The sequence below is a fragment of the Zonotrichia leucophrys genome, chromosome 2, assembly GCF_028769735.1.
Source record: "Zonotrichia leucophrys gambelii isolate GWCS_2022_RI chromosome 2, RI_Zleu_2.0, whole genome shotgun sequence".
Lineage (NCBI taxonomy): Eukaryota > Metazoa > Chordata > Aves > Passeriformes > Passerellidae > Zonotrichia > Zonotrichia leucophrys.
The window spans coordinates 32,521,969-32,546,789 of NC_088171.1; the positions used below are offsets into that span (position 1 = coordinate 32,521,969).

The 24,821-nt window shown below is 41.5% G+C and overlaps 1 protein-coding gene across 4 annotated transcripts; it reads right to left on the reverse strand.

The window, feature by feature from the left end:
• Positions 1-5,925: 5,925 nt before the first annotated feature.
• Positions 5,926-24,583, reverse strand: CDCA7L (cell division cycle associated 7 like). 4 transcript variants are annotated; one of them, XM_064704462.1, is made up of 10 exons: positions 24,521-24,583; positions 17,732-17,872; positions 14,477-14,581; positions 13,620-13,979; positions 11,835-11,909; positions 10,489-10,671; positions 8,954-9,088; positions 8,010-8,159; positions 7,219-7,355; positions 5,926-6,870 (listed from the first exon to the last, which is right to left on the reverse strand). In XM_064704462.1, exons 1-10 carry the CDS (start codon positions 24,578-24,580, stop codon positions 6,840-6,842), a joined length of 1,377 nt encoding a protein of 458 aa, XP_064560532.1. In that variant the 5' UTR covers positions 24,581-24,583; the 3' UTR covers positions 5,926-6,839. The 4 variants fall into 4 exon arrangements, with proteins under 4 accessions (XP_064560532.1, XP_064560531.1, XP_064560530.1 ...); XM_064704461.1 differs by having other exon boundaries at positions 14,471-14,581; XM_064704460.1 differs by having other exon boundaries at positions 8,954-9,085; positions 14,450-14,581.
• Between the last annotated feature and the right edge of the window lie 238 nt (positions 24,584-24,821).

Sequence of the window (24,821 nt, forward strand, 5' to 3'; positions counted from 1 at the left end):
AAGAGAGTAAATGAATAAAGGAGCAGGGAATGAAAATGTAATCACAAATCTCAGCCAGTTCTGTTTTCAGATTGTGCCATCTTCTGCAACCTCCTTTCTGAGTGTAGGTCTGAGAAACTATGTCCAGATGCCCCAAAGCCTGGCACATGATGTGAGACTGAGCCTTCAGTTCCTTATCCTTACCAGAGTTAATTAAAGTCCCCTATAACTGCCACTCTGGTTTCACCATCCTTTTCTTTATTTCCTCCCTTTCCTCTGAGTACTCTTTTTTTAAAATCTTTCTCTTTTTTTCCCCCTCTTATCACTATCAGATCATGGAGGCTTTGCAGGTGGAAATGCAACAGCTCTGCATGCAAGTAGCCAAACATTGCTTCATCTCCTGGGGGGAGCTTGTGCTTTTCATGCTCAGTCCCCATCCACTTTAGGGAGTCTGGACCATAGCATATGGCATTCATCATTAAACCTGCCAAAGCTAGGGCTGAAATAGAGGCTGAGCTGCATTAATGCTGTGATTTCAATTCCTGCTCATTAGCACTGTTATGAATTATTCTTCATTTATGTTCTGTCTCAGTTCCAGAGCAAGCCTGAGGCGAGAGAAGCTCTTTCTGGGGGTGAGCCATGTCTGTGCCTGTGCTGTGTTTTGCCTAATGCCTGAGACAGCAAGGACTGTGGGTGGTGGAGGGGGTGATGGAAGCTATTAGGTACTAGAGAAATACAAACTACTGACTGAAAAATCAAGTCACACTTGACTGAAAATCAAGACAATTCCAGGGTGTATCCTAGTAACAGCAGTCATCCCAAGTCCAGGACAACGCATTAGTAGGCTTCAAGGGTCAGTGTTACCTGAAGATGTAAAACTAAATAGAAGCTGCTAAGTGTTAATTGGTTTGCACTCATTCCTCTCACTACTGTTGCCAAGAAGACAGCAAAGGTGATGGAGGGAGCATCTCTGTTTTTTATCTAAGAAAATGAGATATTTGTGCTCTTCTGAAGAAATCAGACACTTGAAAGGAGAATAGTCAGAAAGAGTTGATTTGCTGGGACCTCTATTGCATCTGTTGTATTGGCCTGAAGAGGTCAAGAATGTCCTGGGTGATATTCTGGAAATGCTTCCTGAGAAGCTTAACATAGCAGAAATCATGCAGGAAGACTATTGCCTGGAGACCCTATGCTCTGGTTTGCCTCAAAGAGTAAGGTGATGAGCCTTCTACTTTCAGAGATCCATAGGTCTTTCAAAAAGCTGGACCTCAGTCTGAAGACAAATTAATAATTTCAAGGCCTTTTGTGGCTCTTTTGGAAATTAAAGAGTAGTTATTCTTTATGTTTGCCTTTTCTTTTTCTCCAAAGGGGGAGCTGAAGTTTTCTGCTCATATGGAAGTGCAGCAATACACACAATATACACTCTTCTGTGATGTTGTGCCAGACACATGGACTAAAACAACATATGCATCCAAACACAGATTTGTCCACTGGCAAGTACCGGCAGGATTTAGCTACTATGCAGAGCTATTGCAGTGGTGTAACCCAAGCAGCCTTGTTCCATTCTTATTTCTTCAAAATTTTCTCCAAATGAAAGTTAGTTTTCCCTTGAAGTGGACGTAGAACGGGAAATGGAATCTTGCGAACGCGAAAAGAAAGGCTTACAAACACTCTGGAAAAGAGATAGGAACAAATGAATTGCAACTGAAAAAACCCAAAAAAACCAGAAAATCGGGAGGTTTCATGTCTTCAAAAAATAGCCTGTGAGGAAATGAGCTGCATTGCAAGGGACCAAAACATGCCAAAACTAAGCTCACAGATGTTGCAAAAGCAGGGGAAAAAGTCAAGGAGCAAGACAAAACTTGGAGAGGAAGATATGAGGGACATGGCATGGATCCTTAAAAAAAAAAAAAAAAACGAAAAAAATCTTTCCCTCAGTCAAAGCCATCCAAAGGCATAACATGCCATCAAGGGCAGGGACATGCACCAAAGATTCCTCTATTGGTCCCCATTGAAATCGCAAGATTCCGTTTTCATTTGAACACCAAACACTCCGTTACAGCAAAGGCTCTCTCACCTCCCTCTGTCCCAAGTACCAGGCATGTTCAGCATCCTGTGGGATTCCTTTTTGTTAGCCCGCTATCAGCAGTGGTTAGACATGGATGAAACAGGGATTGTTTCTGGAAAGTCTTCTAATACCTCATGGCAATGTATGCTGCATTGTGCCATTATTCAGAACCTCTGTCAGAATTCCTCATGTTCCTGGTTTTTGCACTTTGCTCTGGCTCATTGGAAGTTTAAATATGAAGTTTAAATACCATTGAAAACGGTATCAGACAATTTGCATTTCAGAAGGCATCAGCTGTTAGCAAATTCTGGCAGCTTCTTATGGTGATGTTCAGGTTTCTCCCCAAGACAGCAGATTTAACAGGACTGAGCATACTCACATTCTCTGCTGCCAGCAACCCATACCATGATGATCACCTTCTACAACTGATTTCAGACATACTTACTTGGGGAAAACAACAAATTCCACTGAAACAATCACCTTAGACTTACATACGCTTGTACTTTCTGGTGACTTCAGCAATGCACTTTCTCTGTAGATAAAAGGACTCTACACTTGAAATCTGTAGTTTATTTTGTCTAAAAAAGCAGTTCACACACAGCTGAGGCCAGAGCTATTGATGCTTCTCTTTTAGCATTACTGATTTTCTCATGAGACACCAAGGACTTGACATCTGGACACAGGACCTTCTGCTGCCAGCAGTGGTGAGGCTTTCTGGCTTGTTCCATCCTCAGTGCTTTCTGACAGGTCAGCAGTGATGGGTATAGGGCACCAAGCATATGGTTTCATTGTCAGATATTTCTCTGTAACTACTGGTGTTAGCTGTGTTTGTGATGCTGTCTGGAGAGTTAATCACAGCTTAAATGAAAAGATGAAAATCACCTTAAGATTAGAATAATACTTTCCTGAAAGCAAGGGGAACAATCCAAACTTGTCTTGGGCTACTCAGAAGTGTGAGGACAGAGCAGCTAAGGAAATAAGAGCTTGATTGTATAGTTTAAAAAGAGGTTTAAAAGAGGTTTAAGAGTGCAACTTTTTCTACCATTGTTATTTAGCTAATTCAGTGCATATATCATGGTACCATTCTGTTTTCTTCTATAAAAGAGTTATGAAGCTAAGGAGAAAAATAAATCAAGTCTCCCAATCCTCTTTGTGTAGTTGTTGCCACAGTGGGGGATGGAAAACTTTCACCAGTGTAGTGAATAAAGCAGTAATCTCATTTCCTGTCACAATCACAGAACATTAGCTGAGTTGTTTAGAGTATGGTGCTAGTAACACCAGGGTTTGAGGTTTCAATCTCCATATGTATCATTCATTTAGGAGTTGGACTCAATGATTCTTGTTGGTCCCTTCCCTTAGAATATTCTGTGAATCTGTAAACGTATGTTTGCATTTATTCTGAACACCACAGGAGCGCTTGGTAACAGTGTAGCTCAAATTCTGCATGGTCTCCAATGGCACTGAGCTCAATGCTTCACTTGGCCAGCAGAAATGTGGCCAGGAGCTCCTCACAGGACACTGGCTGGGCTGCCATAATTCTCTGGAGAAGGGCTGACCCCACACAGTCTCAGGCTTGAGCATGATGGCCCAAGAGGCTGACAGTTCTGACATTAGAATTACTGTCTGAATATAGAATTACTGAAAGCACTTTTTTTTTTAAGCTGCAATGCAGATCAGGAACAACTGGCCTTTGGATAAGGTGTGCTCAATTGCAGATGTAACCAAAAGACCAAGGAGGAGTATGACCACCCAGCAAGAAAAGGAGCCTGTATCTGTATGCCTTCTGTGCAAGGTAAGAAATGAACTTAAATTGCTTGATCTCCTAGTTCAGGGACTCTATTAGGCAGTGAAGTTGCATCAAGGGTTGCACTAAAGCATTGTGACCCTATGAACAGCACCAAGAAGCTTAGGCATGGTGCTAGATTGCTGGCATTTGTCACTGTGGCTTTAAATTTCATACCAGCTTGGTGTTCTAATCATTAAATATACTTCCTGCACTTAAATAACTGTTAAGTATGTCTGAACAAGGCCTGCATTGTAGTAAAGCAGCAGCTCTAATCCAACTGAGGTTCAGAAGCTTAAAGACTATTCCAGAAACTATAAATTTCACAAAAATTAACTTCTATATATTTTTTGCAACCCTTAGAGGTGCAGAATAGGGTAGTAGCTAGCACATGCTAGCAACCTGGATCAAGTAACCTACATAACTGCAATTAAAAAAAAAAAAAACCACAACCTAACCCACAGAAAAAAAACCATAACCAACCTACCAACAAAACCTCCAAACCCACAAACAAACATAAAACCCCACAAAAATCGTCTCTATCCTGTTTTTTTCTCTTACCTTGACTAAAAGTTGCCAATTCTAAATAAAGAGATATAAAGAATTATGAATGTTTTATTTACTGGGTCATAATGCTTATAAAGCTTTTGGGGAGACATACCAAGAACAAAGGGAAGTGCTTAAGAATACCTGTATTGTGGGTCCCTTCCAACTCAGAATACTCAGTGATTCTGTGATTAGTATGAGGTTTAATTAGGTGGGCAAAGTGTAAGAATTAAGGTTTTTTTTTTTCATCTGGACTTTTAAGCAATCAGTTATTGCAATAGCTGTAGTAGGGTTGTAGGCTGTCCCTGAATGGAAACCATGTTCACCTTTTGAGCTGCAACTCCTCTTTTAACAACCTTCACATGATAAACACCGTATTTTGTTCATTTGAATCTGTATCTTCCTGAGACTGAAGCATTTTCAGGAACAACAATTCAGGCCTACTGTCAACATGAGATTTTAGCTTTAACTGAGAAAAGCTGTCAACAAAGCTACAGCTCATTAGAGAAAGGTGAGTGACTCCCAGTGGCAATCAGAGAAACATCATGTTCTTCACCAGACCTGAATATAATAAAAAGAAAGCCAGTCCTTTGGAAAGGAGTTGCTACTACAGCAGGTAAACCCCAAGAGGGAAGTTAGGATAGAGAAATGGAGCAATAGCAAGGTTGTCATTTGAATGGCCTTGAGTGTGCAGTTTGGGCTTGTGTTGGTGTTTACATATATAAAATTTCTTTATCACTACAGTCTCTGCCTTTAGTAAAAGGGCATGTTAACAAATCCACTAGTACAGTCCAGACAGATGCTATGGACTCATCTCTGCATTCGAACAAAGAGAGCATGCACAGCAGGCCAACAAAATCTAAATCAACCAAATGTAGTCTACACTACATCTGTATGTTCAAATGTAGCCTTAACTATTTAGCAACTGTTTAAACACAAATGATTCTGGTCGTGCACTACAGAGCATCATGTAAAGCAGGTGCTACTATTACTGCGGGCACCACACAGGACAGTGAGGCCAGGAGCAGAAACATGGTTCAGGAGCTGACTTCAGCAATGCCAGACATTTTTTTAAAGGCTATTCCAGTGGATCAAAGGGAAAACAAGAATGTTTATGAATGTCCAGCTTATAAAAGCAAAAGCAGGAGAACAACTTGTGTTTTGACTTTCAAGTGAAAATTGAGAAGTCAGGTAAATGGGATCCGGCAGGAATAGCTTCACTCCTGTCAGTTTCATACTAAGCTTTCAATAAAACATGCCACTTTCTCAGTCTTCCTGATAGTAAAAAGAGAGATTTTTCACAGTCAGCTAGAGCAAAAGCTAGAGCATAAGTGTCACATTAAGGATTGTGTTTTTGTCTCGCAAAAACACAATCTTAAATGTAACCCTTATGTGGTCTATGTTGTTATTTCCTCACCCATCAATGTTGCGCTCATGTGTTTCTCCACATAATGATTATTGATCTCCAAGCACCATTACACTTGCTATAGGAAAGTAAATGGGAAACATCAGCACCAGGGTGTAGCTTGAATCACAAAATAATCTTCTTTAGATCAGTCTTTATTCTCTCTACATAAAAAGAAATGTGTATATTACAAGATTTTAACATACTTTAACATGCAATACAAATATCTGGCATTTAAATGAAGTTGTTTGAAAGTGTGGTTGTACAAATGAAAAAATATCTAAGCATGAACTGTAAGTAAAAAAAATTTATTCCTGAACTCTGATATAGACCAGTTACAACAGGTGGTAGATGCTTCAGGCAGCAGGTGCCTTACACAAAAACTGCTGGTGAGAAGTTTTGTTGGATTTTTTTACTGGGATATTTTAAAATTCTTTTAAAACATTCTTCTACTTTCATGTTTTGGTGAATAATTGCACTTTGGAATAAAACTTTGAAAAACCATCCTCGCATTGGTTGATTGCATCACCTTTGGCTGGAATATAATGGCATTCAGATTAAAGTATCTTTTCCTTCTTTGCAAGGACAAGGTCTATAAACTACAGGTGGTGAAACAGGTTCAGAAAGCAGATCTGGAATAATAGATCTTTATGGTCAAGCTGGTAGACAAGGGTGTTTTGTTTCTTTGAAGATGGGGTGCTTTGAAGGTAGTTGTTAAACACCCTTTCTGCAAACTTGCACAATTATATAAATAAAAATATTGCTCATTTTGACCAAGCTCTCCATCCTGTGGTTGTGTAGCTCTATTAAAAATTAACCACTCAAGGTTCAAGAGTGCCATTTCACTTAATATATAGGTCTGTGCATGTAGATTTCTCTACCAAAACATTTTCCTGAGAGATCTTTTGCATAAGACCATATCAATCAACAAGTTTCCAATAAAGAAATGAATATGCTATATACTACAATTCTATTTTATGTAAAACATAATAATAAACTTCTGAAGTCAAACTGTTAACATATTAACCAGTTTCAGGCACGGCTTGAGTTCAGTGCTCTCAATTGTCATCCGCCAGTTGTTTTTGTAAACTAGAAGATATGAGAAAACAGTGTTAGTGCTTTCTAGGAAACTCAGCTTCCCCAAAAAATTCCATTGCTGAAGATGATAACTTCTAAAACAGCACTTCTATACACTTCAGCCAACCAACAGGGATTTCAAAATAGGCAGAAGTCTTTCAATTTTTTTAATCAAATTAGTTGTTTACACAGACAATATACATCACTTCAAATAAGCTGATTTCAGCCAAGGAAAAAATTTTAAATCCAAGAAACTTCTTTTGCATAGGTGCAAGATTTTCCCCAGGGCACAAGAAGTCAAATGTTATTTAAAGGGCTGTAACAGTTTAAAAAAGAACAACCAGAGGGCAGAGCTCTCACCTTTCCAGGTACTCCTTGACATTGTTGTAGCCATAGAACTTGGCCAGGTGGATGAGCATGCCGGTGGCACAGCGCCCGTCCCGCCGGCGGCAGTAGCTGCAGTTGCACACCCCGCGACAAGGAGGACAGATCCAGGCCTGCAGGGGTGTGAGTGTGGGAGAGGGGGAAAAGTAAGTTATGAAAAGTGTTATACTGGACTTCTTGTTGCTCAGAAAAATGTGAGTATGGCTTCCACACCACGTGATTGTTCAGGGCAAGGTTTTACAAGCCTCTGTCAGCCAGCCAACCAACATCATTAACATTTTCCAAATTCTGCAGGATTAACAAAATTATTAAGTGCTTGACTATTTCTAACTCTGAAGCCTCAAGTTCTCTGATATGTTCAGTATTGACTTTTAAATAGACTGAAGTCATCTGAAATGCCTAACACTCATTCCATGCTAGGCTGACTGTGGTCAACTCCCTAGAAAGAGATGGGTACCCATTGTAACAAGTTCCTTTGCCTCACTCTGCCTGCTGGTACAGGACAATTCCTGGGATTGAATTAACCAGCTGGTACATGAAGTCAGGTACCCCCAAGCTGCCCAGCAGCTGCACATAAAAGCACAGGTGCTAACAGAGCAGCCACTGCCACACTGGGCTAGCACATCATGGCTATTAGTTAGTACTACAGATCTGCTCTTGGCAAAAAGGTTTGAACCCCATTACCACGAGTGTATTCTTAACATCACAGATTAGTAACAAAGCTGTATTCATTAAACTCTCATTCCAGGTTCAAAAATGACACTTACTGGATCAAGCAGAGCTGATTTCACATCTTCACCATATCGATTTCGAAGACAGGGCCCACAGAACTGCCCCCTGACCCCTCCACAGCCCTGCTTGCGACAGATTGTCTTTGTATCAGTTGTCTTCTGTCGACACTGGTGGCAAGTACTACCCTAAATGTGGAATGGAAGAGAAAAACATTTGCATGAAGGACATCTTAAATGCCCATTGAAGAGCTTTCCTAATAATAATAAGCACAAACTTCAAACCAAGATCAAATTAAACAATGAAGAGGAAGTTCTGTTACTATGATAAATCATATAAAGATGCTAGGAATTTTACAGAGACAGTGCCAAGTTTCAGTTGCATAAGAAGTCTCAAATTACATGAATCTCATAATCATAGTTCTGGTCCTTTCTTCTCTCTAGGAAAAACCTAAAACTATTGCCAAAATTATCTTGTGACTCATCCCTGCCAATACCATGAAGCCGGAAATACATGGTAAGATGATCTTTATGATAATCAATAGCCAAATTCAGTGAAAGCAAGGAAGGAGGACTTCCATGAAGAACACTGGACACCACACAACCTGTACAGAAATGTCATTTCCAGAGGTGCAAAGAACAGCAGGGATCACTATTATGTAATGGTACAACACAACATTTTTATTAGTAAGAGAGACAAAAAGGATACTCTTACTAGTGGCAAGTAATAGCAATAGCAAACTTGACTTAATAGCTCTGTGGCACAGAAACACTTTTCAGGGGTAAAAAGCCAGTGGGGAGTATCAACAACCACAGCCAAGTCCAGAGGAGTCTGACAAAGCTTTCAAAGCTATGCTTGTGCGACAATGATGAGCTGAACTCCCCAGAGCCTCAGGAAAGGAGACCTTTTAGAAAACACCAGTGAAAGAGTGAGACTTTTAATTTCGAGCACAGACACACTGAAAAATATGACAACCACTTACAAGAACTTTGTCATAGATTTTGTCTCTAACAGTGATTGCAATGTTGTCCAGGTCCTCCTCAGTTATGTCTTCTACCGGGCGATGAGACGAGTACTTGGATGATCTCCTCCTTTTGCGAACTCCACAATCCCCCTGCTAAACAAACTCATCTCAATACCTTTGTCTGATCTCATGAAGCATCTGTCACCACACTTGGTGACAAATTCCTTCATTTACAATGAGTATGCAGTCCTCAGCTGGCAAACTACAGGCTCATGCACCACTGGAAGAACAGGGAATAGTTTCCAAATCATCCCTGCCCCTTTCTCTCCCTCTCCCTCCATAATCTTTTCTCTACTACACTTTTTATTCATTTTATTTAATTCCTTTCCTTTATTACTACTTCTATTTGCACAAATCCTTGACATGTTTTTGCTGCTAACTTTTCTTTGCATTCCCTCTCCTCCTCCACTGTAACTCTTCATACTCCATTTCTTCCCTCTCAAAATCAAGAACTGTGATCATCTGCCTTCCCATGCTTTCATCCTTCAATCTCCTTGTATGTTCTCTAGTTGCTTTCTCCAATGACAATCTCTAATGTCCTCCAAAAAAAAAAAAAAAAACCTCTACTGAAGTTTTAGGTTCCTGCCAATCCCAGGCCTTTCTTAATAATCTGTTATTTGGAAGAGAGTACTCCACTCACCATTAAGTGATGGTTTTTTTCCTTCTAAATAATTATTCTCTTTGACCCCTATTCATGAACAAATTTCATCAGATTCTCACTTAGCCTTCCCCATACCTGTCTCTAGATCAGTTCTGTTCTGTCCAAAACAGTCATTTACCAGCCCAGGTTCTCATTTGGTGCTACTCCTCCTCTTCTAATAGCCAAGTTCCCTCTATAATGCTTTAACTCTGCCCAGCACTTGCTCCTACAAGCAGAACTGGGATCCAGCCTTTAAGGATTCAAACTTAAAGGGTCTTCCTCATAAGGGCTATAAAGAAAATATAAGCAAGACAAAGGACCACCATAGGCTAGAGGAGGAAAAAATCGTATTTTTAAAAATACGAAACATTAAAATCTGCAACTTTTCAATTAGTAGCCTGTACATTAACAGTTTGCTGGTGCAGATTCCCTTAATTTGTTCTCAGTTCAGCCATATAACTCACATCTTCCTTCTGCTATTTCCAGACAAGGATTTTTGCCTTTTTTTTTTTCCTGAGGCTGGTAACAGAAAAGATCTGCTTCGCCATCTCCACCACCCCACTGCCTTGCCACTCCAAGGTTTTGTACATTACGGGCTCTTGTAATTTTCAGATAAGAATTAATAATAGACCAGAAGTCAACTGCCTTGTTATGCCTGAGTAACCCTGGTCACAAATAGAGCCCACTTAACAGGTGAAAGATGAGACAGAAAGGCCTGGAAATAATTTCTTCTATAGCTAATCTCAAAGATTTTCAATAACTTTGCGTATGTGATGTCTAGTCTAAGTGCTGGCCAACAATTTAAATGTTTCCTACTTCCTGACTACTGGAGATATCAAAATCTGGCAAATACCACACTGAGTCTCTTCAAGAGGTTTTGTTGTCTGTAGCTACAGATGTGTTCTGCAAATTTGACAGCTGACACAGTAAATTTTTCCAAGGCAAATTTTTCTGGTGGACGAGCAGTTCTGGTTGGGTTCATTCGGCGTGTTATCTGGCCTTCAGAGAATGTCCTCCTTGGGGTTTTCCTCTGTTTCTACAAAGAGAAGAAAATTCCAGTAACTGTCTTTTCAGTTATGTTTGTAGTGTTAAACACTAGAAACTACCTGAAAATATCTGTACCACACTTGTACTATCATGAAGAGAACTACTGTTCTCCTCCTTGCTTGTTAAGCCAAACCCCACCACCAAATAAACTCCCTACACACTATTTTTTTTGCTACTTTCAAAAATCACACCTTAACGTCAAATTCTGTTCCAATTAACATCACAGAACTATACCAAAATTTAACACATGGCATATTAGGGTGGAAGCTAGGTCTCACTGCTCTCTGGTAGCTAAATATTCTGATTTTCCCACAATCTGAATACACAATCGAGGAACATTGAGGAGTACAGAGTTTGAGGAACAAGCTGAATTCTCGTTAATTTTCCTTTAAACTTTTTTAACTGAAAGGGTATTAAGGGTATTTTAACTGAAAGGGTATTAAGAAGCTGCTTCGTTTAGTTCAAGATTCATAATTTTGGAGGTGCAAGATACGCTCTTCACACTGTCACACCTCCCAATTACTGCATGATTGAATTCATGCAACAGAAGTCCTGCATGGACATCCACCAAAGACATGGTCCTTTGTCCTACAGTCCTTCAAGGTTTCTTCAAATCTTTCCAATTTATAATATACATGGAAAAATGCTACTCTACAGAGAAAGCTGCTAAGCAAAGTTTCTCAGCTGCTTAAAGCTGAGAAAAGTCAATTGAAATAACTACTGTATAATTTCTGTTTGTGTTGAATGGCTCAACTTCATGAGCATAGTTCTATTGGGAAGGGTGGATTTTAGAAGAAAGGTCTACAAGAGGGAAATAAACAGAATCTAAATCCAAAGCAAAGCAACTACTCTTCTTTATTCCCACATATTCAGACATTTGTCCAAGATCTCAAATAGTATTTCCGGAGCAAAAAGGATGAAGTAGCATCTTATCTTGGTCTTTGTCTTTCTTCATAAATTATCTTAAAAAATTCTGTTTCCTCACGTAATCTCTGGCACTTTACAAACCATAGCAAATTTATACAAATGAAGTGACCAAACCCAAAGAACACTCAGAACAAACTTGCTGAAAGTTTCCAATGAAACACATTAAGTCTAACATCTAAGTCTAACAAAAATTACTGTCACCACCAACCAGTACTGGGAACTTACTGCAGGAGTCGAGGAGGGCGTTTTCACTGGGAACAGGTCCGGTATGGAATTCAGTTCTGACAGCAGCTGGGCAAGCTGGAATCAAGTGATGTCACATTGAAAACTCACTGCAACTTACAAAACAAGCAACACCACCTACCATCCATTCCTCACATGCACTTTAAATTACAGCTAAACATGTGCAAGGAACTTTTATGAAAGCACTTAAATAAAGTGAGGCTCATAAAAGGCGTTTATTTACTCTGCCATGAGCAAAAACTCTGCCAACAATACTAACTTTATAGCTCCTACTAATTCTTACTGGGAATTAAAGTGGTCAGATTTACATAGTATCTTATCAAAGCAGCACCAAAGGAGTACATTACAACATGGTAATGATTGATAACAAGAAATTAAGTTCATATGATAAGAGGGAGAAAAAAAAGACAGGGTGCCAGAAGACAGTAAGAGGTTTCCAGTGAGCTTCTACTGACTGCAGACACATCTGTGCTCTTTGCCAGACAGCTCTGCACTTAAGCAGTGCAGACACTGGGTACACACTCATTACAAAGTTAGAGAGCAACTAAGCCCCACTGGCAGTTCCCCCAATGCATGCATGTTCTAATCATGTACAGCATCAGAAGTACTTCAGCAGAATGATGATTTCTTGCACAGTGCACAAGATGTCTTGGAAGTACATTTCCACATAAGCAGTGGCTGATAGGTACAAAAAAGGCACTGACCTGTTCTGGAATTCCAGAATGAGGCTAACTTCTGAAAAGCCACTGGTAGTGGGGATGAGCCAAGCTGCTAGCTCTCTGAGATTGCCACAGCCATCAAGATATTAAAAGCTGAATACAGTATTTCTCAGTAAATACTTCAGTGTGGCATTTATTAAGAGCTATTTAATGCCATTACAGTACTGCTCCTAGGATGCCAGTGAATTTCACAGTGGTTGAACTGCAAGGAAGAGTGGAAGGTGAGAAGGACCAAGGAGCAGCAAGACCAACACAACAGCAGTGGGAACACATGACAGATTAGAAGTGCAGGTACAAAGCTGAAGAAAGTCTTTACACAGGAGCTGCAGTACTACACCAAGAGGTATTGCTTGAGCCCCAAGACTGCTTGGAAGCTGCAACTTTCCCTGAAACACAGTAAAACTGAAGGAGCTACTAAAGATTGAACATCAGTTTGGATTACATAGCAGCAAGATAATTAAAGAGAGCTGGTGGCATGTTGGATAATAAAGGAAAAAGCATTAGTAAATGATCAGTTGCTCTTTTCCACACCTACACACACATACACACACATTCAGCAGTTATATAGTAAAGCAATACTGTAAAAATCACATCCCACACAGCTGAGAAATTACATTTATCATCCTCAGCAGCTTTTAGCTGGCTTTCCAATCAGTAACTGTAGCAGATCTGTCACACACAAACAAAAAGTAGAAACATTATTGTGCAAATGACACCACAAACCACCTGAAAGGATCAGCTGTTTTTCTGACATGTTCTGAAGGCTGCAAAACTTGGTAATTTATAACTTTGTTCATATCCACATTAAAAATTCTTAGTTCTACTCTGGTTTTAAACTTGACCAGGCTAGTCCCTGCTTGAGGTTATTTTAGGGGTAAATGTCTGAGTGCTGAGGGTCCTCCAGGGTTTTCCCAGGTAGAAAAATTCACCATAAGATTTTCCCAAAGTTCCAGCACAGCACCAGCAGGGACCCTAAAATTCAAATATGCTAAAGCTAAGTAATTGGATGTAAATGTCAGAGAAAAAAAAGATTGCTCTTAAGTCTTACCATGGCTTTATTTTCTTTAATATTTATGGCTCTCTTAAGCAGTGCACTGGAACTTTCCTCCTGTGTTTCTTTAATGTCTTCTTCAGACTCTGAAGCAGAGCCCTCTACTTTGTCCGACCGGTTGAGGCTTATTTCTTTTGAAAGAGGTGCAAGGGATTCACTGTCCTTTAGAGGTAAATCAGACAAAGCCTGTTCAGGCACTTTTTTCTCAGATGACTTCCTGGTGGGAAACTGTAAAGCAACACGAAGGCCAAAACTTCTTCTCTTGGGGGAAACCTTCTTCTTCATCTCTTCCTCCTCTTCTTTCTCATTACCCAATAAATTATTGCGTTCTTCATCACTCAAATCTGACTCCACTGTCTAGAGGTAAGAAAAATCCCACGTTACAATATTGGCTCTGACATAAGAGAGTTAATTTTTAAATCACTAGTTCTAGGCAGCAGTCTTTCCACCCAAAGGAATCACCCTAAATTCACCTAAATTAACATCTTTTTACAAGTTCACAGTATGCAACTTCTGCCTGTGCAGAGATCAACAAGGCATCTACATATTAGTGTTGTCTGGGATACAGACATGGCTGTCTCCAGAGGAACAATCTTGCCCAGTAGAATCTACAAGCAGTGGAAGTAGTTCCCATTTCTAATATGTGATGCCACATTAAATAAAGCATTCTTTCCCTCTTTTAGGACAAGACTTTTTAATTCAGCGTGAAAAAAGAGCATCATAGTGTATCAGAAAAAATTCCTACAAGAACATGAAGTTTACACAGAAGAGACAGGAAAAAAAAGAAGTCAACATATACATTCACATGTAGGTGTGACTGCCTTTACCAGAACTTCTTTCTTGCTCACATGCACCTCGTTTGAAGCGAAGCCCTCAAACACTTCTGTTTCAGAGTCAGTGTCCTCAGTGAAAATCCTCCGCAGCTCTTCGGTGAGGTATCTGGACTGAAACTGGAGCCCCTGCAAAAACACCACTCAGGAGCTGGGAAAGGCAGTCAGATATAGAGTATACACACTGCCACAATAAGCAGGTTTGGTGGGTCAAAGCAGTGCCAACTAAATAGCATCCTGTGAAAGCACTTTGCAGGCAAAGCCTGTCTAAGAAATAAACAACAAGAAGACAATGTTCAATTTCAATATTGAGTTGTTTTAACTGCAAGATTTTTTTCTTCATTTTGAGGACAGGGCTTTAACTGAGCTACTTCTTGTGGGGGAAGCTTTCTCTTTCACTTCTTCCCTTCTTCATTACTACCCAATAAAAATAAACTATCAGTTTTCTTGCATGTAAATTATCATGTTGTTTTATGTATTTTCTTCTGGTTTATGTATTTTCTTCAAGAGGCCTTGAAAAAAAGAAAATACAAATGAGAGATGGGGTCTGCTCCTTGTGCTGTTACACCATCACTGAACTGACTGGTACCAACACAGCGTTGAACAGCCTGACCAATATCCCTCCACCTTTCACCTTCTCAACTCACTGGCTTTTTTATCATTCCCATGTGCTCTAGGGTAGACAGTTCCTCAATTTCAGCCTATAGACCAGGAAGCAAAAAGACCTCATTAAAACACTCTTCATAGTATGTACGTTACATGCCAATTAAACACAAGGCATTTACTAAATAGAAGTGCATTTCCATACTTCCAACAAGAACTAGTAGAAAACCATTTAATCAACCTGTTCCTGCTAATCTTTTGAGAGACTTGTTCCTGGTAGGAATATAATCCATGTTCACATCACACCTACCTCTTGAAAGTCAGCAACATATAAGTTTATTTCCCCAATTTTCCTCTGTTACTTCTTCCTCCCACACAAGAAGCAAAAATTACCTTTAATACAATGCATTTGCTAAATATCTTTATTCTTCCTTTCAATTCCCTCCCCTCCCTGACTTTAATTACACATTTCTTTATTTTAAGATAATATCTGGTGAAAAAAAGATACAATAGATGAGTGGAAAAACTTAGAGGGGAATGGGAGGGGGGAGCCACTGCATATGCTGTTTCTTTACACTTAAACATCTACAAATTATTATGGGTAATTGTAATGAGTTTTCTCTGAGGAAAATTACTTTATTCTTTTGTTGATAGCTGCAGTGCAGCTGCTTGAGAAAGGAACGAACACAATAGGGAAGTTACTTTAAAGTTAAATTGCATTTCTTGGAGGAAACTGAAGATTTTATGTATTCTGTGTTTTTATGAAATTCCACAATGAAGGTTGATGGGGGAAATATGCTATTTGTTAGCTAAAGTAACTAAAAATAACACACCTACAGCTATGTTGTTCATCTATGAAGAACAGTCTACATCAGGTAAAATACACACCAGGGATACCTATTGTGGGAGAAATTGTGGGAACTGGCAGAAGTGCAGAGATGATCAGAGCAGGACTGCAGAAAGCCCTGAGGAAAAGCAGGCACACAGAGGTCACTACTTGCTAACTCATTTGCACTTCAGCATCCAAGGGAACACCTGATGCACCAATAGCCCATTTACCACTCCAGCAGGGCAGCCACCTTGCCTCCTTTCTCAAGAACTGAATTTTTCTGAACTTCCCACCACTTTGTCCTTTGCACCAAAACCCTTTTGTTTCTTGCACAAGTACCTTTTGCAGCAATTGTGGTGTTTGGCATCATGAACACAGGATGATGCTCATCCTGATGCAGGGCCCTGATGTGCAAGGACTGCAGATTATGCTGCAGTTGGATGGAACTCAGGGTATTTTTATTGTACCATTTAGTGGTAAAGAAATTAAATTCAATACTGATCAAGATTTAAAATAATTCTCATCCCAAGGGAAACACAGGAATGATAAGGAAGGTTGCAGTGCAAGCTGTAAATCTGGAACAAGTCTCACTGGGATTCTCAGCAATGCATGTTAAACTAACTATCCCTTCCACAGCATTTTTCATCAGAGGATTTTAAAATGCTTTGCAGAACAGATCATTATCATAAACTCTATTTCACAAGTTGGGAAATCAAGGGAGGGAAAAGTACAGTCAGGTGTCTGCAGCCCCCAAGCAGGGAAAGCAGAAGCTCCCACACAAGGTTTTCCCTCCACCACCAATACCTCTCCCCACTGACCTTTCTTGACACTCCACACAAAACCACAAATGCAAGATCAAGCTACCTCCTGGTTTGCTGAAGCGGCCAGTACTGCTGTCTAGCAACAAGATTACAAACCAACTTAGAGCCCAGAAATATAATTACATCTTGGATACTATCTTTCTCCATAGCACAGACTGCAGCTCTACCCCCAAAAGGTTTCTGCACTCTCCTGGGGTGACTTGTCTATAAAGGCTGAGAAACAGTACATATTTTTAACAAGCTTTATTCTGTCTCTTTATTTGGCTAACACTAATCATCTTCCTTACCATCAGCACCTCTTAATCGGGCACTGACCTGATAAACTAGGAAAATAAAAGAAAAATAATTCAATTATCTCATTAATGAAACAGAGGGACCTCTGCAAGAGCACAAATGACAAAGGTATCTTATCACACATTAGCCCATGGCTATCAAGCATGTAATTATATGTTTCCAAAAGACTAAAAACTAAATTTTTTGCCACCCAAGACAGCACATCAGTTCTATTCTTTTCTTGTGAATTCAGCTGGTATCTCTGGCTACCAGAGAAGAAAAAATATCAAATGATTCTGCTAATCCAAGACACTTCATCAAGAGAGCAAATAATCAGCAGACTGCACTACTGCAGCAGGAGCTGATGCTTTCTCTGGATTACCACTATTAAAACACAATTTTAATGCAGAGACAGCACAGAGACATTTCTGGAAGAAATACTTTGAAGTCTACATACTCACAAATGCCCATCTAATAACCAGCAACATCTTTCCAGGATGGTAATTCTCTTTTTCCTGTTTGCTACACTTACCTATTTCACTTAAACTCATCCTCCAATGAAACACATTTTTATATTATGAAGGAGTTTTCAAAAGCAACCACTAAACCCTAAATACTAAGTTAGTTTACTTTTAAGTTTAATATGGGCACTGTAAATTACAGGTTAAGGTGAGAGTTATAACTCACACAATTTTGGCTCAGAGTATTACTGCATCCCAAGAGCATAACTGGACTATGGCAACCTGTTCCTACCTCTTTTCCAGACTCCTGGGAATCAAAACTAGCACAGTTGTTCTCTGACAAGAAGCTCTGTTTGGAAGCATCATCTTGGAATCCTGGAAAATCTTCACTATCACTGGGGGTATTAAAAACGCTGGCCACATCCTTGGGTACCTGTTTCCGATTCAAGACAAGACAGAAAACATGAGTCGCACACACCAACTTAACAGGAAAACTCAAATTTGCTACGATACAACTTATGTTTATATTCCTATGCAAACACAAGTCTGTAGCACAAAATAGGCTATGTGTAAATTGCACCTTATTTAGCTAAACTCCAGGAAAATTCTGTATAGACTGTTTTAATCCCTGAATACAGACTCAGGATCTGGGATTGGGAGGGGATGCAATACACAGGGTGTTCAGCTCCACAGGAAAGTACTTCAGAGACATAAAAATACACGTGTGCCTCATCTTTGCAAGCAGGAGCTCAGGGCACCCTTACCCATGGGGAAACCCATCACCCAGCCCTCCAGCTCTTCCAAAGCAATGATGGCTCAGAGGTGAGGAACACAACCTCAAACATAACACAATGCTAAAGTACAAAGAAACCTGACCTTTAGATCTCACAGTACCAGACACTTGGCTAACTCCAAAAACAAAACCAATGCAACTCCTTCTCCTTGGTCAGAACTGTCACAAAGCTTCTCCTGTGATACTGTTTAAGAGAGTGAAAATGTGCTAACCAAGAACATTTCTCCTTTGCTAGAAGCCCACCAGGAGAGGGGGAAGCACAGCCAAGGGCACATAGCCTTCCTCAGGTGACCAAGGTCACAGCTTCAGCATTCAAGAAGTCCAGTCCCAGCCTAGGAGACTCAACACCTCCAACCATTCCACTGGGCCATATGCTTCACAGCAAACACTTTGGAAAAGGCTCTGCATGTGCCAGGATAGTAAGAAAGCCTTCAGACAGTTCCCATGTCGGCTGCTTTAGGATCTGGTGTGTGTAAGGATGGGATGAACAAGTCAAGCCTTAAAATCAAGGAAGAAGGCATTTTGCCAAGTTTCAGAACTCATTTTCACACATCCAAGCATTACTTGTAAAACCATTCTGCCAGTCACACAAATGCTCTGGGATAAAAGCATCTGCATTCCCCACCAGCATCAAAACACTTGTCCTCTACATCCCCTCACATACACACCTCACACACACCACTCCAACATGAAACAAGCCTCTCTGCTCTTTGCTGAAGCCACACTCTCATTAACTCTCAGGAACATGAGATCAATGACTGCCTGGTCAAAGGCCAATTCCTCATCTCAAAGAGCTGTTTTCCAGTCCTGAATATCCACCAGTACATCTTAGAGATGAGGTTCAGAACCAAGAGCAGATTGCCCTTTTTTACTGTCACAGAAAACTAAGGTTGCTCAAACAGGGCATTTAATGATTATTTTTTTTTTCAAAGTTTACTTGTGGCAAGGCAAGTGACCCAAAGAAGGCTCATTCTCCAAAAGTAATATAGCTGTAAAGGTTCCATTAAAATAGCAAGCAGTACCTTCACCAAAGCATCACTCTCTGAAATAAGCTAGAATATGAATAATTTTATTCCAGTTCTGATCTTATAAAGCTGATGTAGGCTGATGCAAAACCAACTTACTGCTGCTGAAGCAAGAGTAGAATTCACCTCTGAAAAACTGACCCTCTCAGGCCTATAATGGCATGATCCAAAGTACAGTTTCTAAAGTCATTCTGTCCATATCCAAACCCCTTTGGATATTCCCTCACTCCTACCTCCTACAGTGAACATCCAGAATCCACTTCTGTTGTTGTGGCAGAATTTACTCAGTACAGAGTAGTGCTAAGAATGAAGGATTGTGCATTTTAATGGAAAAACATACGAGGAGCTGAGAGTCTCCCTGCTATGAATAAATTGCTTCCAGGAGCCACTGCATTAGTTCTTGTGCTAATCTACAGCTGAGTTAGCCACTGCTGTGATTACTGTATGCCTGATTTCTTCTTGTTCATGTATTGCTTCTTCATCTGCACCAGAGCAGTCATTTATGAGGCTATAATTATTGATTTTGAAAAACAAAAAAATTCTTTCCCAGTAGGAACTTAATTTTTTTGCATTCCCGAATTCTGTGGTACTGGTACTGATTTAGGTAACTTACTGTAGACCTCCAAGGATTTTTAGTTTGTGACTTGCTCTCCATAGCCTGGGTAGGAAGAATCTCAATTTGGTCACTGATGAGTCCCTGTTTTACCAGAAGGGCTAACATTAATAACAGACAACTGACAAGGTGGACATACTCCAGAAGTTTAGAAAGGGAAGCCTCATGGTCAATCTTGATTAGCAGAATTATTAGAATCTATTTCTGCACCTGAAATTGTAAGCCAAATTTATTTCCAAGAAAAGTCCACTGACATGAAAGACAAGCTTGCAGCAAACATCTGTCATGATGGATTCATTCCCTGCCATTTATTGTGTAGTCCTGGAAGCCACAGATATTTCCATCTTCAACTTTCAATTAAAATACATTCCGAAACTGATTTACAATCAGCATCAGAGCCTAGGATTTCCACTCTTGTCAACAAATTATTACACACCAAGAAATAAAATACATATTTGTCTAAACTGAAATGTCAAAATAATCTATTTAAAACATCAGTAAAACACAGGCACTCCAGGAGAGGATCTTTATACCACTAAATTCCTAAAAAAGTCATGAAGGCAGAGATGTGATGAACATCGCAAGCTTGCTCAGGGAAAATATTTCTACATGAATAGACCACAATGGTCTGCTGAAATGGTGCAGGTGTAAGAAATACTGTCTTTTAAATATACCTGTTACAAAGGCTAAATACCAAAAGTCTAGTGAAAGCTGGAAATAAATCAAAGCTGCTGAAAAAGTCAGTCTTATATCTGGTAGGAAGTTTTATATCTATAGAACTCATTTATTTTTGCACATAAAACACACTTAGTTGTTTAAAACCCCTACAAGGTACTATTCAAAAGTATCAGCAAACCTTCCCTGCTACAGATGGCACACAATCCAACAACTGCCAGAATAACAAATCCTACATTTCTGCAGAAGTAGTCCAAAGCTCAAGACATCCACATCTCTCAGATTTTCCTTCTCTAAATTAGACAATATACCACCAGGACACCTAGGAGCATACTGGGATGTGTTGGGCTGCATGGAGATCCCAGTCCCACAGAACCAGGGGCGAGCAGCTGGTATGTGCCTGTGGAGGCTGGCAGGTCTGTCACCAAGGGCAGAGGGTGACAGAGGCTGGTAGAGTTGTCAAAACTGTTCCAGTCACATGAGCTACTGAAAAGTAAAGAACCCAAGGTCCCCAGCAGTCACAAGAATATTTTTTCAAGCACTCTACCCATAAATTCCACCTTGTTAGGCAAGGAAAAAAAGAAAAGCCCGAGGTGAGCTGTTTTGCCATCCACATCAACAGGAAGAATTTTCATGTTCCAATTGAAAAAGCAACTTTCCTGACACCAAAGCCAGAAAAGATGCAAATTGCCTGGTAGGCTGTGAGGAAAGAACACTTGCCTGCAAGCAAACCAGTGTATTCGGTGGGAAGCATGTTCTTTCTACAGCACTGACTGCCATGTTTAATTTTTTAAAGACTTATTTGCACACATCACTTTCCCTGCCAATTGTCACACTAGCACGTTCTTCTCCAATGGTGATGCATCAGGAGAACCTACAGCATGAGAATGCAGGGCTAGATGTAGTTCTCCATTTTTGCTCCTACCATGGGGAAAAAAATCAATTGGGCTGTGTTCTCTTAATTCAATTTAGCACAATGTATGGGCATTCTGACTCAAAGCAGAGGACACACAAGTTCAGTCCCATTCAAACTCAGTCAGACTGAAACAATCAAAGTTTAATTCCAAGCAGATACTCACAAACCAAACCTGTGCAAAGTCACACCTTCAGCACATGCTGGAAAGCCTCTTGACTTGCTCCAGGTTCAGTCCAGAAGCCAGCCTAAGGCACACCACCCAAGGGCGCTGCACTTGGCTCGTACCTCAAAGGAACAACCTCAAAGGAGCAACCGAACAGGGAAGCACTCCAAGGCTGACAATTGTGGGCACAGCCAGAGTGTCAGTAGGTGCCAGACCAATAAACCAGAACTATGCAGAAGTCAAGATCCTGGTTTTTCCATTGGAGTCACAAAGACGAACAGCACTCTAAAAGCTTAATTTTAAGCATCATACAAATGTGTGAAAGCTACGGAAAGCACAGAGATATAAAGCCCCAAACTGCAGTGCAAAAGAATTACACAGACTGGATGCATGGCCAAAAAGACTGTCACCCACACAATCAGCCCAAGACTCGTGGGCATCAACAAAACCTAGGAAGGCAAGGAAGATCGCAGATAACCTCCAAGATTTCTCAACATCATTAAAGCACAAGAAGCTGAAATCCCCTGGACAGTGAAGAGTATTCCTGGCATAAGCAGCAGGAGATGGAAAGGCAAGTGAGTGTTCTGAAAGAAGGAACAACTGATAAAACGAGCAGTCATCACCCACTTTTATGATCTTTGCAGGAATAATTTGATTCTAATGTAAAGATGGATTATGCCTGAACCTTTAATCTGTCACAGCAAAATCCCACTCCTGGGACTTTGAGGGTGCCCCCTCAAAAGGTTCTGGCAATTTTCACACCAGTAAACCTACTGCTCTAGGAAATTTTGCTAAATTCTGCTGTTTTCAGAACAGTTAGCCAAATACGGTCTCTGTATTGCCTTATCTAGACTGATAATAAGCAAATGTCCATAAGGCTACTTTATCCTAAAATAAGGAATGCCCAAGTACCATAATCCCATGGCAAATCATTTAAAATGTCACCTTCCATAGGCAGTACCTTCCTGGAAACTACTTCCAACTCTTCAAAAATGCTGGTAGTACTGTAAGTATCAGCATGCTAGCATATGAACACAATCCACACTATAAACTGCTACTATTTCTTCCTTTGTACCATCTAATCACACACCAATCGTAACAGTCGTAACAACTATTTCTGAATTAATTATGAATAATTCAAGAGCATCCCATGGTGATGCCTAACTACTGTCCAAGCCCTGGTATTTCCAGGAAATCTTTTGTACAATACTGCAATGCACCTTCATTTTGTGCCTGGTCTGCTCAAGTCTCGGATTTGAGTTCAGGCCTTGTGGGTGCAAACAGTCACAGTCAGTGCCCCTTAAACAAGCTCTGGGTACTGAAACTGCTGTGCCAGGACCTGGTAAATCAGACCCTGGGACAGGAAATGGAGCTGCAGGTCTTGTGACTCAAAACAGTTCTGTACTGCTGACATCTTCAGCAATTGTTTTCAAATTGGAGCATGTACTCACAAGCCAATCTGCCCGTCAGCAGTGACGGTCTATGACTTCAGAGGCAAAGAAACCTTCACCACCACATCCTTCTGGCCCTGCCAAGACTGAACTCACTGCTCACCAATGTATCACAAAGACAAGGCAGAGCAAGCAGAAGGTTTTGCTCAGACAAAAATAAACTCCCATGAGAAACAGGAAAACACCAAGAACAGACTTCTGCCCTTTGCTGAGCCTTGAATGAAACATGATGTGCAGCGTTTAGCTGTGTACCAGAAAGGGAACTAACTAGTAGACAGTAAGAGTCTTGTGTTACAGTACCAGAGATGCGAATTGAGTGCCACGTGTGTCTGTTGTCAAACAGGGTTATCCAAAACTGTTTTATAGCACCCTTATCTTCATACTGCCAAACAGAGAGCCTGAGGTCATACAGAGGTGGAAGGTCTTTGCGAGGACAGCTATAATAAATATTCCAGTGGCTGTATTATACTCCAGTTCCACAGAAACCCCTGTAAAGCTCCAACTTTCCATCAGCAAGAGTTGAATGAGATGCTGAACTTCTTGCTCCTTCCCACCAGCTGGGAAGCTCAGCATGACTTGAAGAGAGTCAATTTATACTACATATAAGGAAAATGGTAAAACACTGGAACAGCTTGTCTAAAGAGCTGGTAGATGCTCCACCCCTGAAAACACTCAAGGTCAGGCTGGATGGCTCTGAGCAATCCGATCTAGTTTAAGATGGCAACACTCGTTCGAGGAGGTTGACTAGATGAGGTCCCTTCTAATCTAAAGTATTCTATGATTCTATAGCGATACCACCTCCCAAGACGAACCACACAATCAGCCTGATGCACCCAAGCATGCGCCCCCAGGCTTGGACCAGACCACAGGGTACGGATGCATGACTCTCAAGGGACTGAAATATGTGCCAGCCTTGGCACCGCGGCCTTCTAAAAGAAAAAAAAAAAAAAAGGAAAAATAAAAAAAAAAACAGAATTAAAAAGAAATAAATGTGTTGGCTATTTCTAAAGTGGTATCCCCAGGCTCACAACTAATTAATTGTCAGTGACCCACTCCAGCCTTTACTAGAGCCTACACAAGTCCCAGCACAGCTGCAGTTGCCCCACGCCGCTGCTGAGTGTCCCAGGGCCGCCCTCAGGGCGGCTTCCACCCCATTCCCGGCCTTTTACAGCCGCGGAGCCGCCGCGCCACGTGGAGGGCTCCCGGCGGGACCGCGGGCCGCCCGGTGTCCCGGCCAGCGCCCTGCGCCGGGGGCGGTGCGGGCGGCCGGGGGAGCCGCCCCGCCGCTGGCGGGCACTGGCCGGCGCTGGCGGGCAGCTCCTCCGACCCCTCACGCCGCGGGCGGCGGACAAAGGCCGCCGCTGCCCCGGGCAGGCGGAGAGCTGCGGGCCGGCTCCCTGCCCCCGGCGCCCGGCCCCGCTCCGCCAGCCCGCGGGCCGCCTCACCTTGCCGCGGGTCCCCGCCGCCGCTGCCCCCCGCCGCCGCCGCCGGCCGCGCCGCGCCATGGCCGCCCGCGCTGCCGCGGGATGAGGAGGAGGAGGAGGAAGGGGCAGGGAGGAGGGGCGCGGGGCTGTGGCGGGGTGGAGCCGCCCGCCAGCGGCGGGAAAGCGGGCAGAGGGACGGGGCACCTCGCGTGGCCTGCCCCGGGAAGGACCAGCGCTGTTCGGATGCTGCTGCGGATCCCCTGGGCACCCAGCATCGTCCAGTCTTTCCTGCACGCTTCTCGCTGGGCGGCAGCTGCTCGTC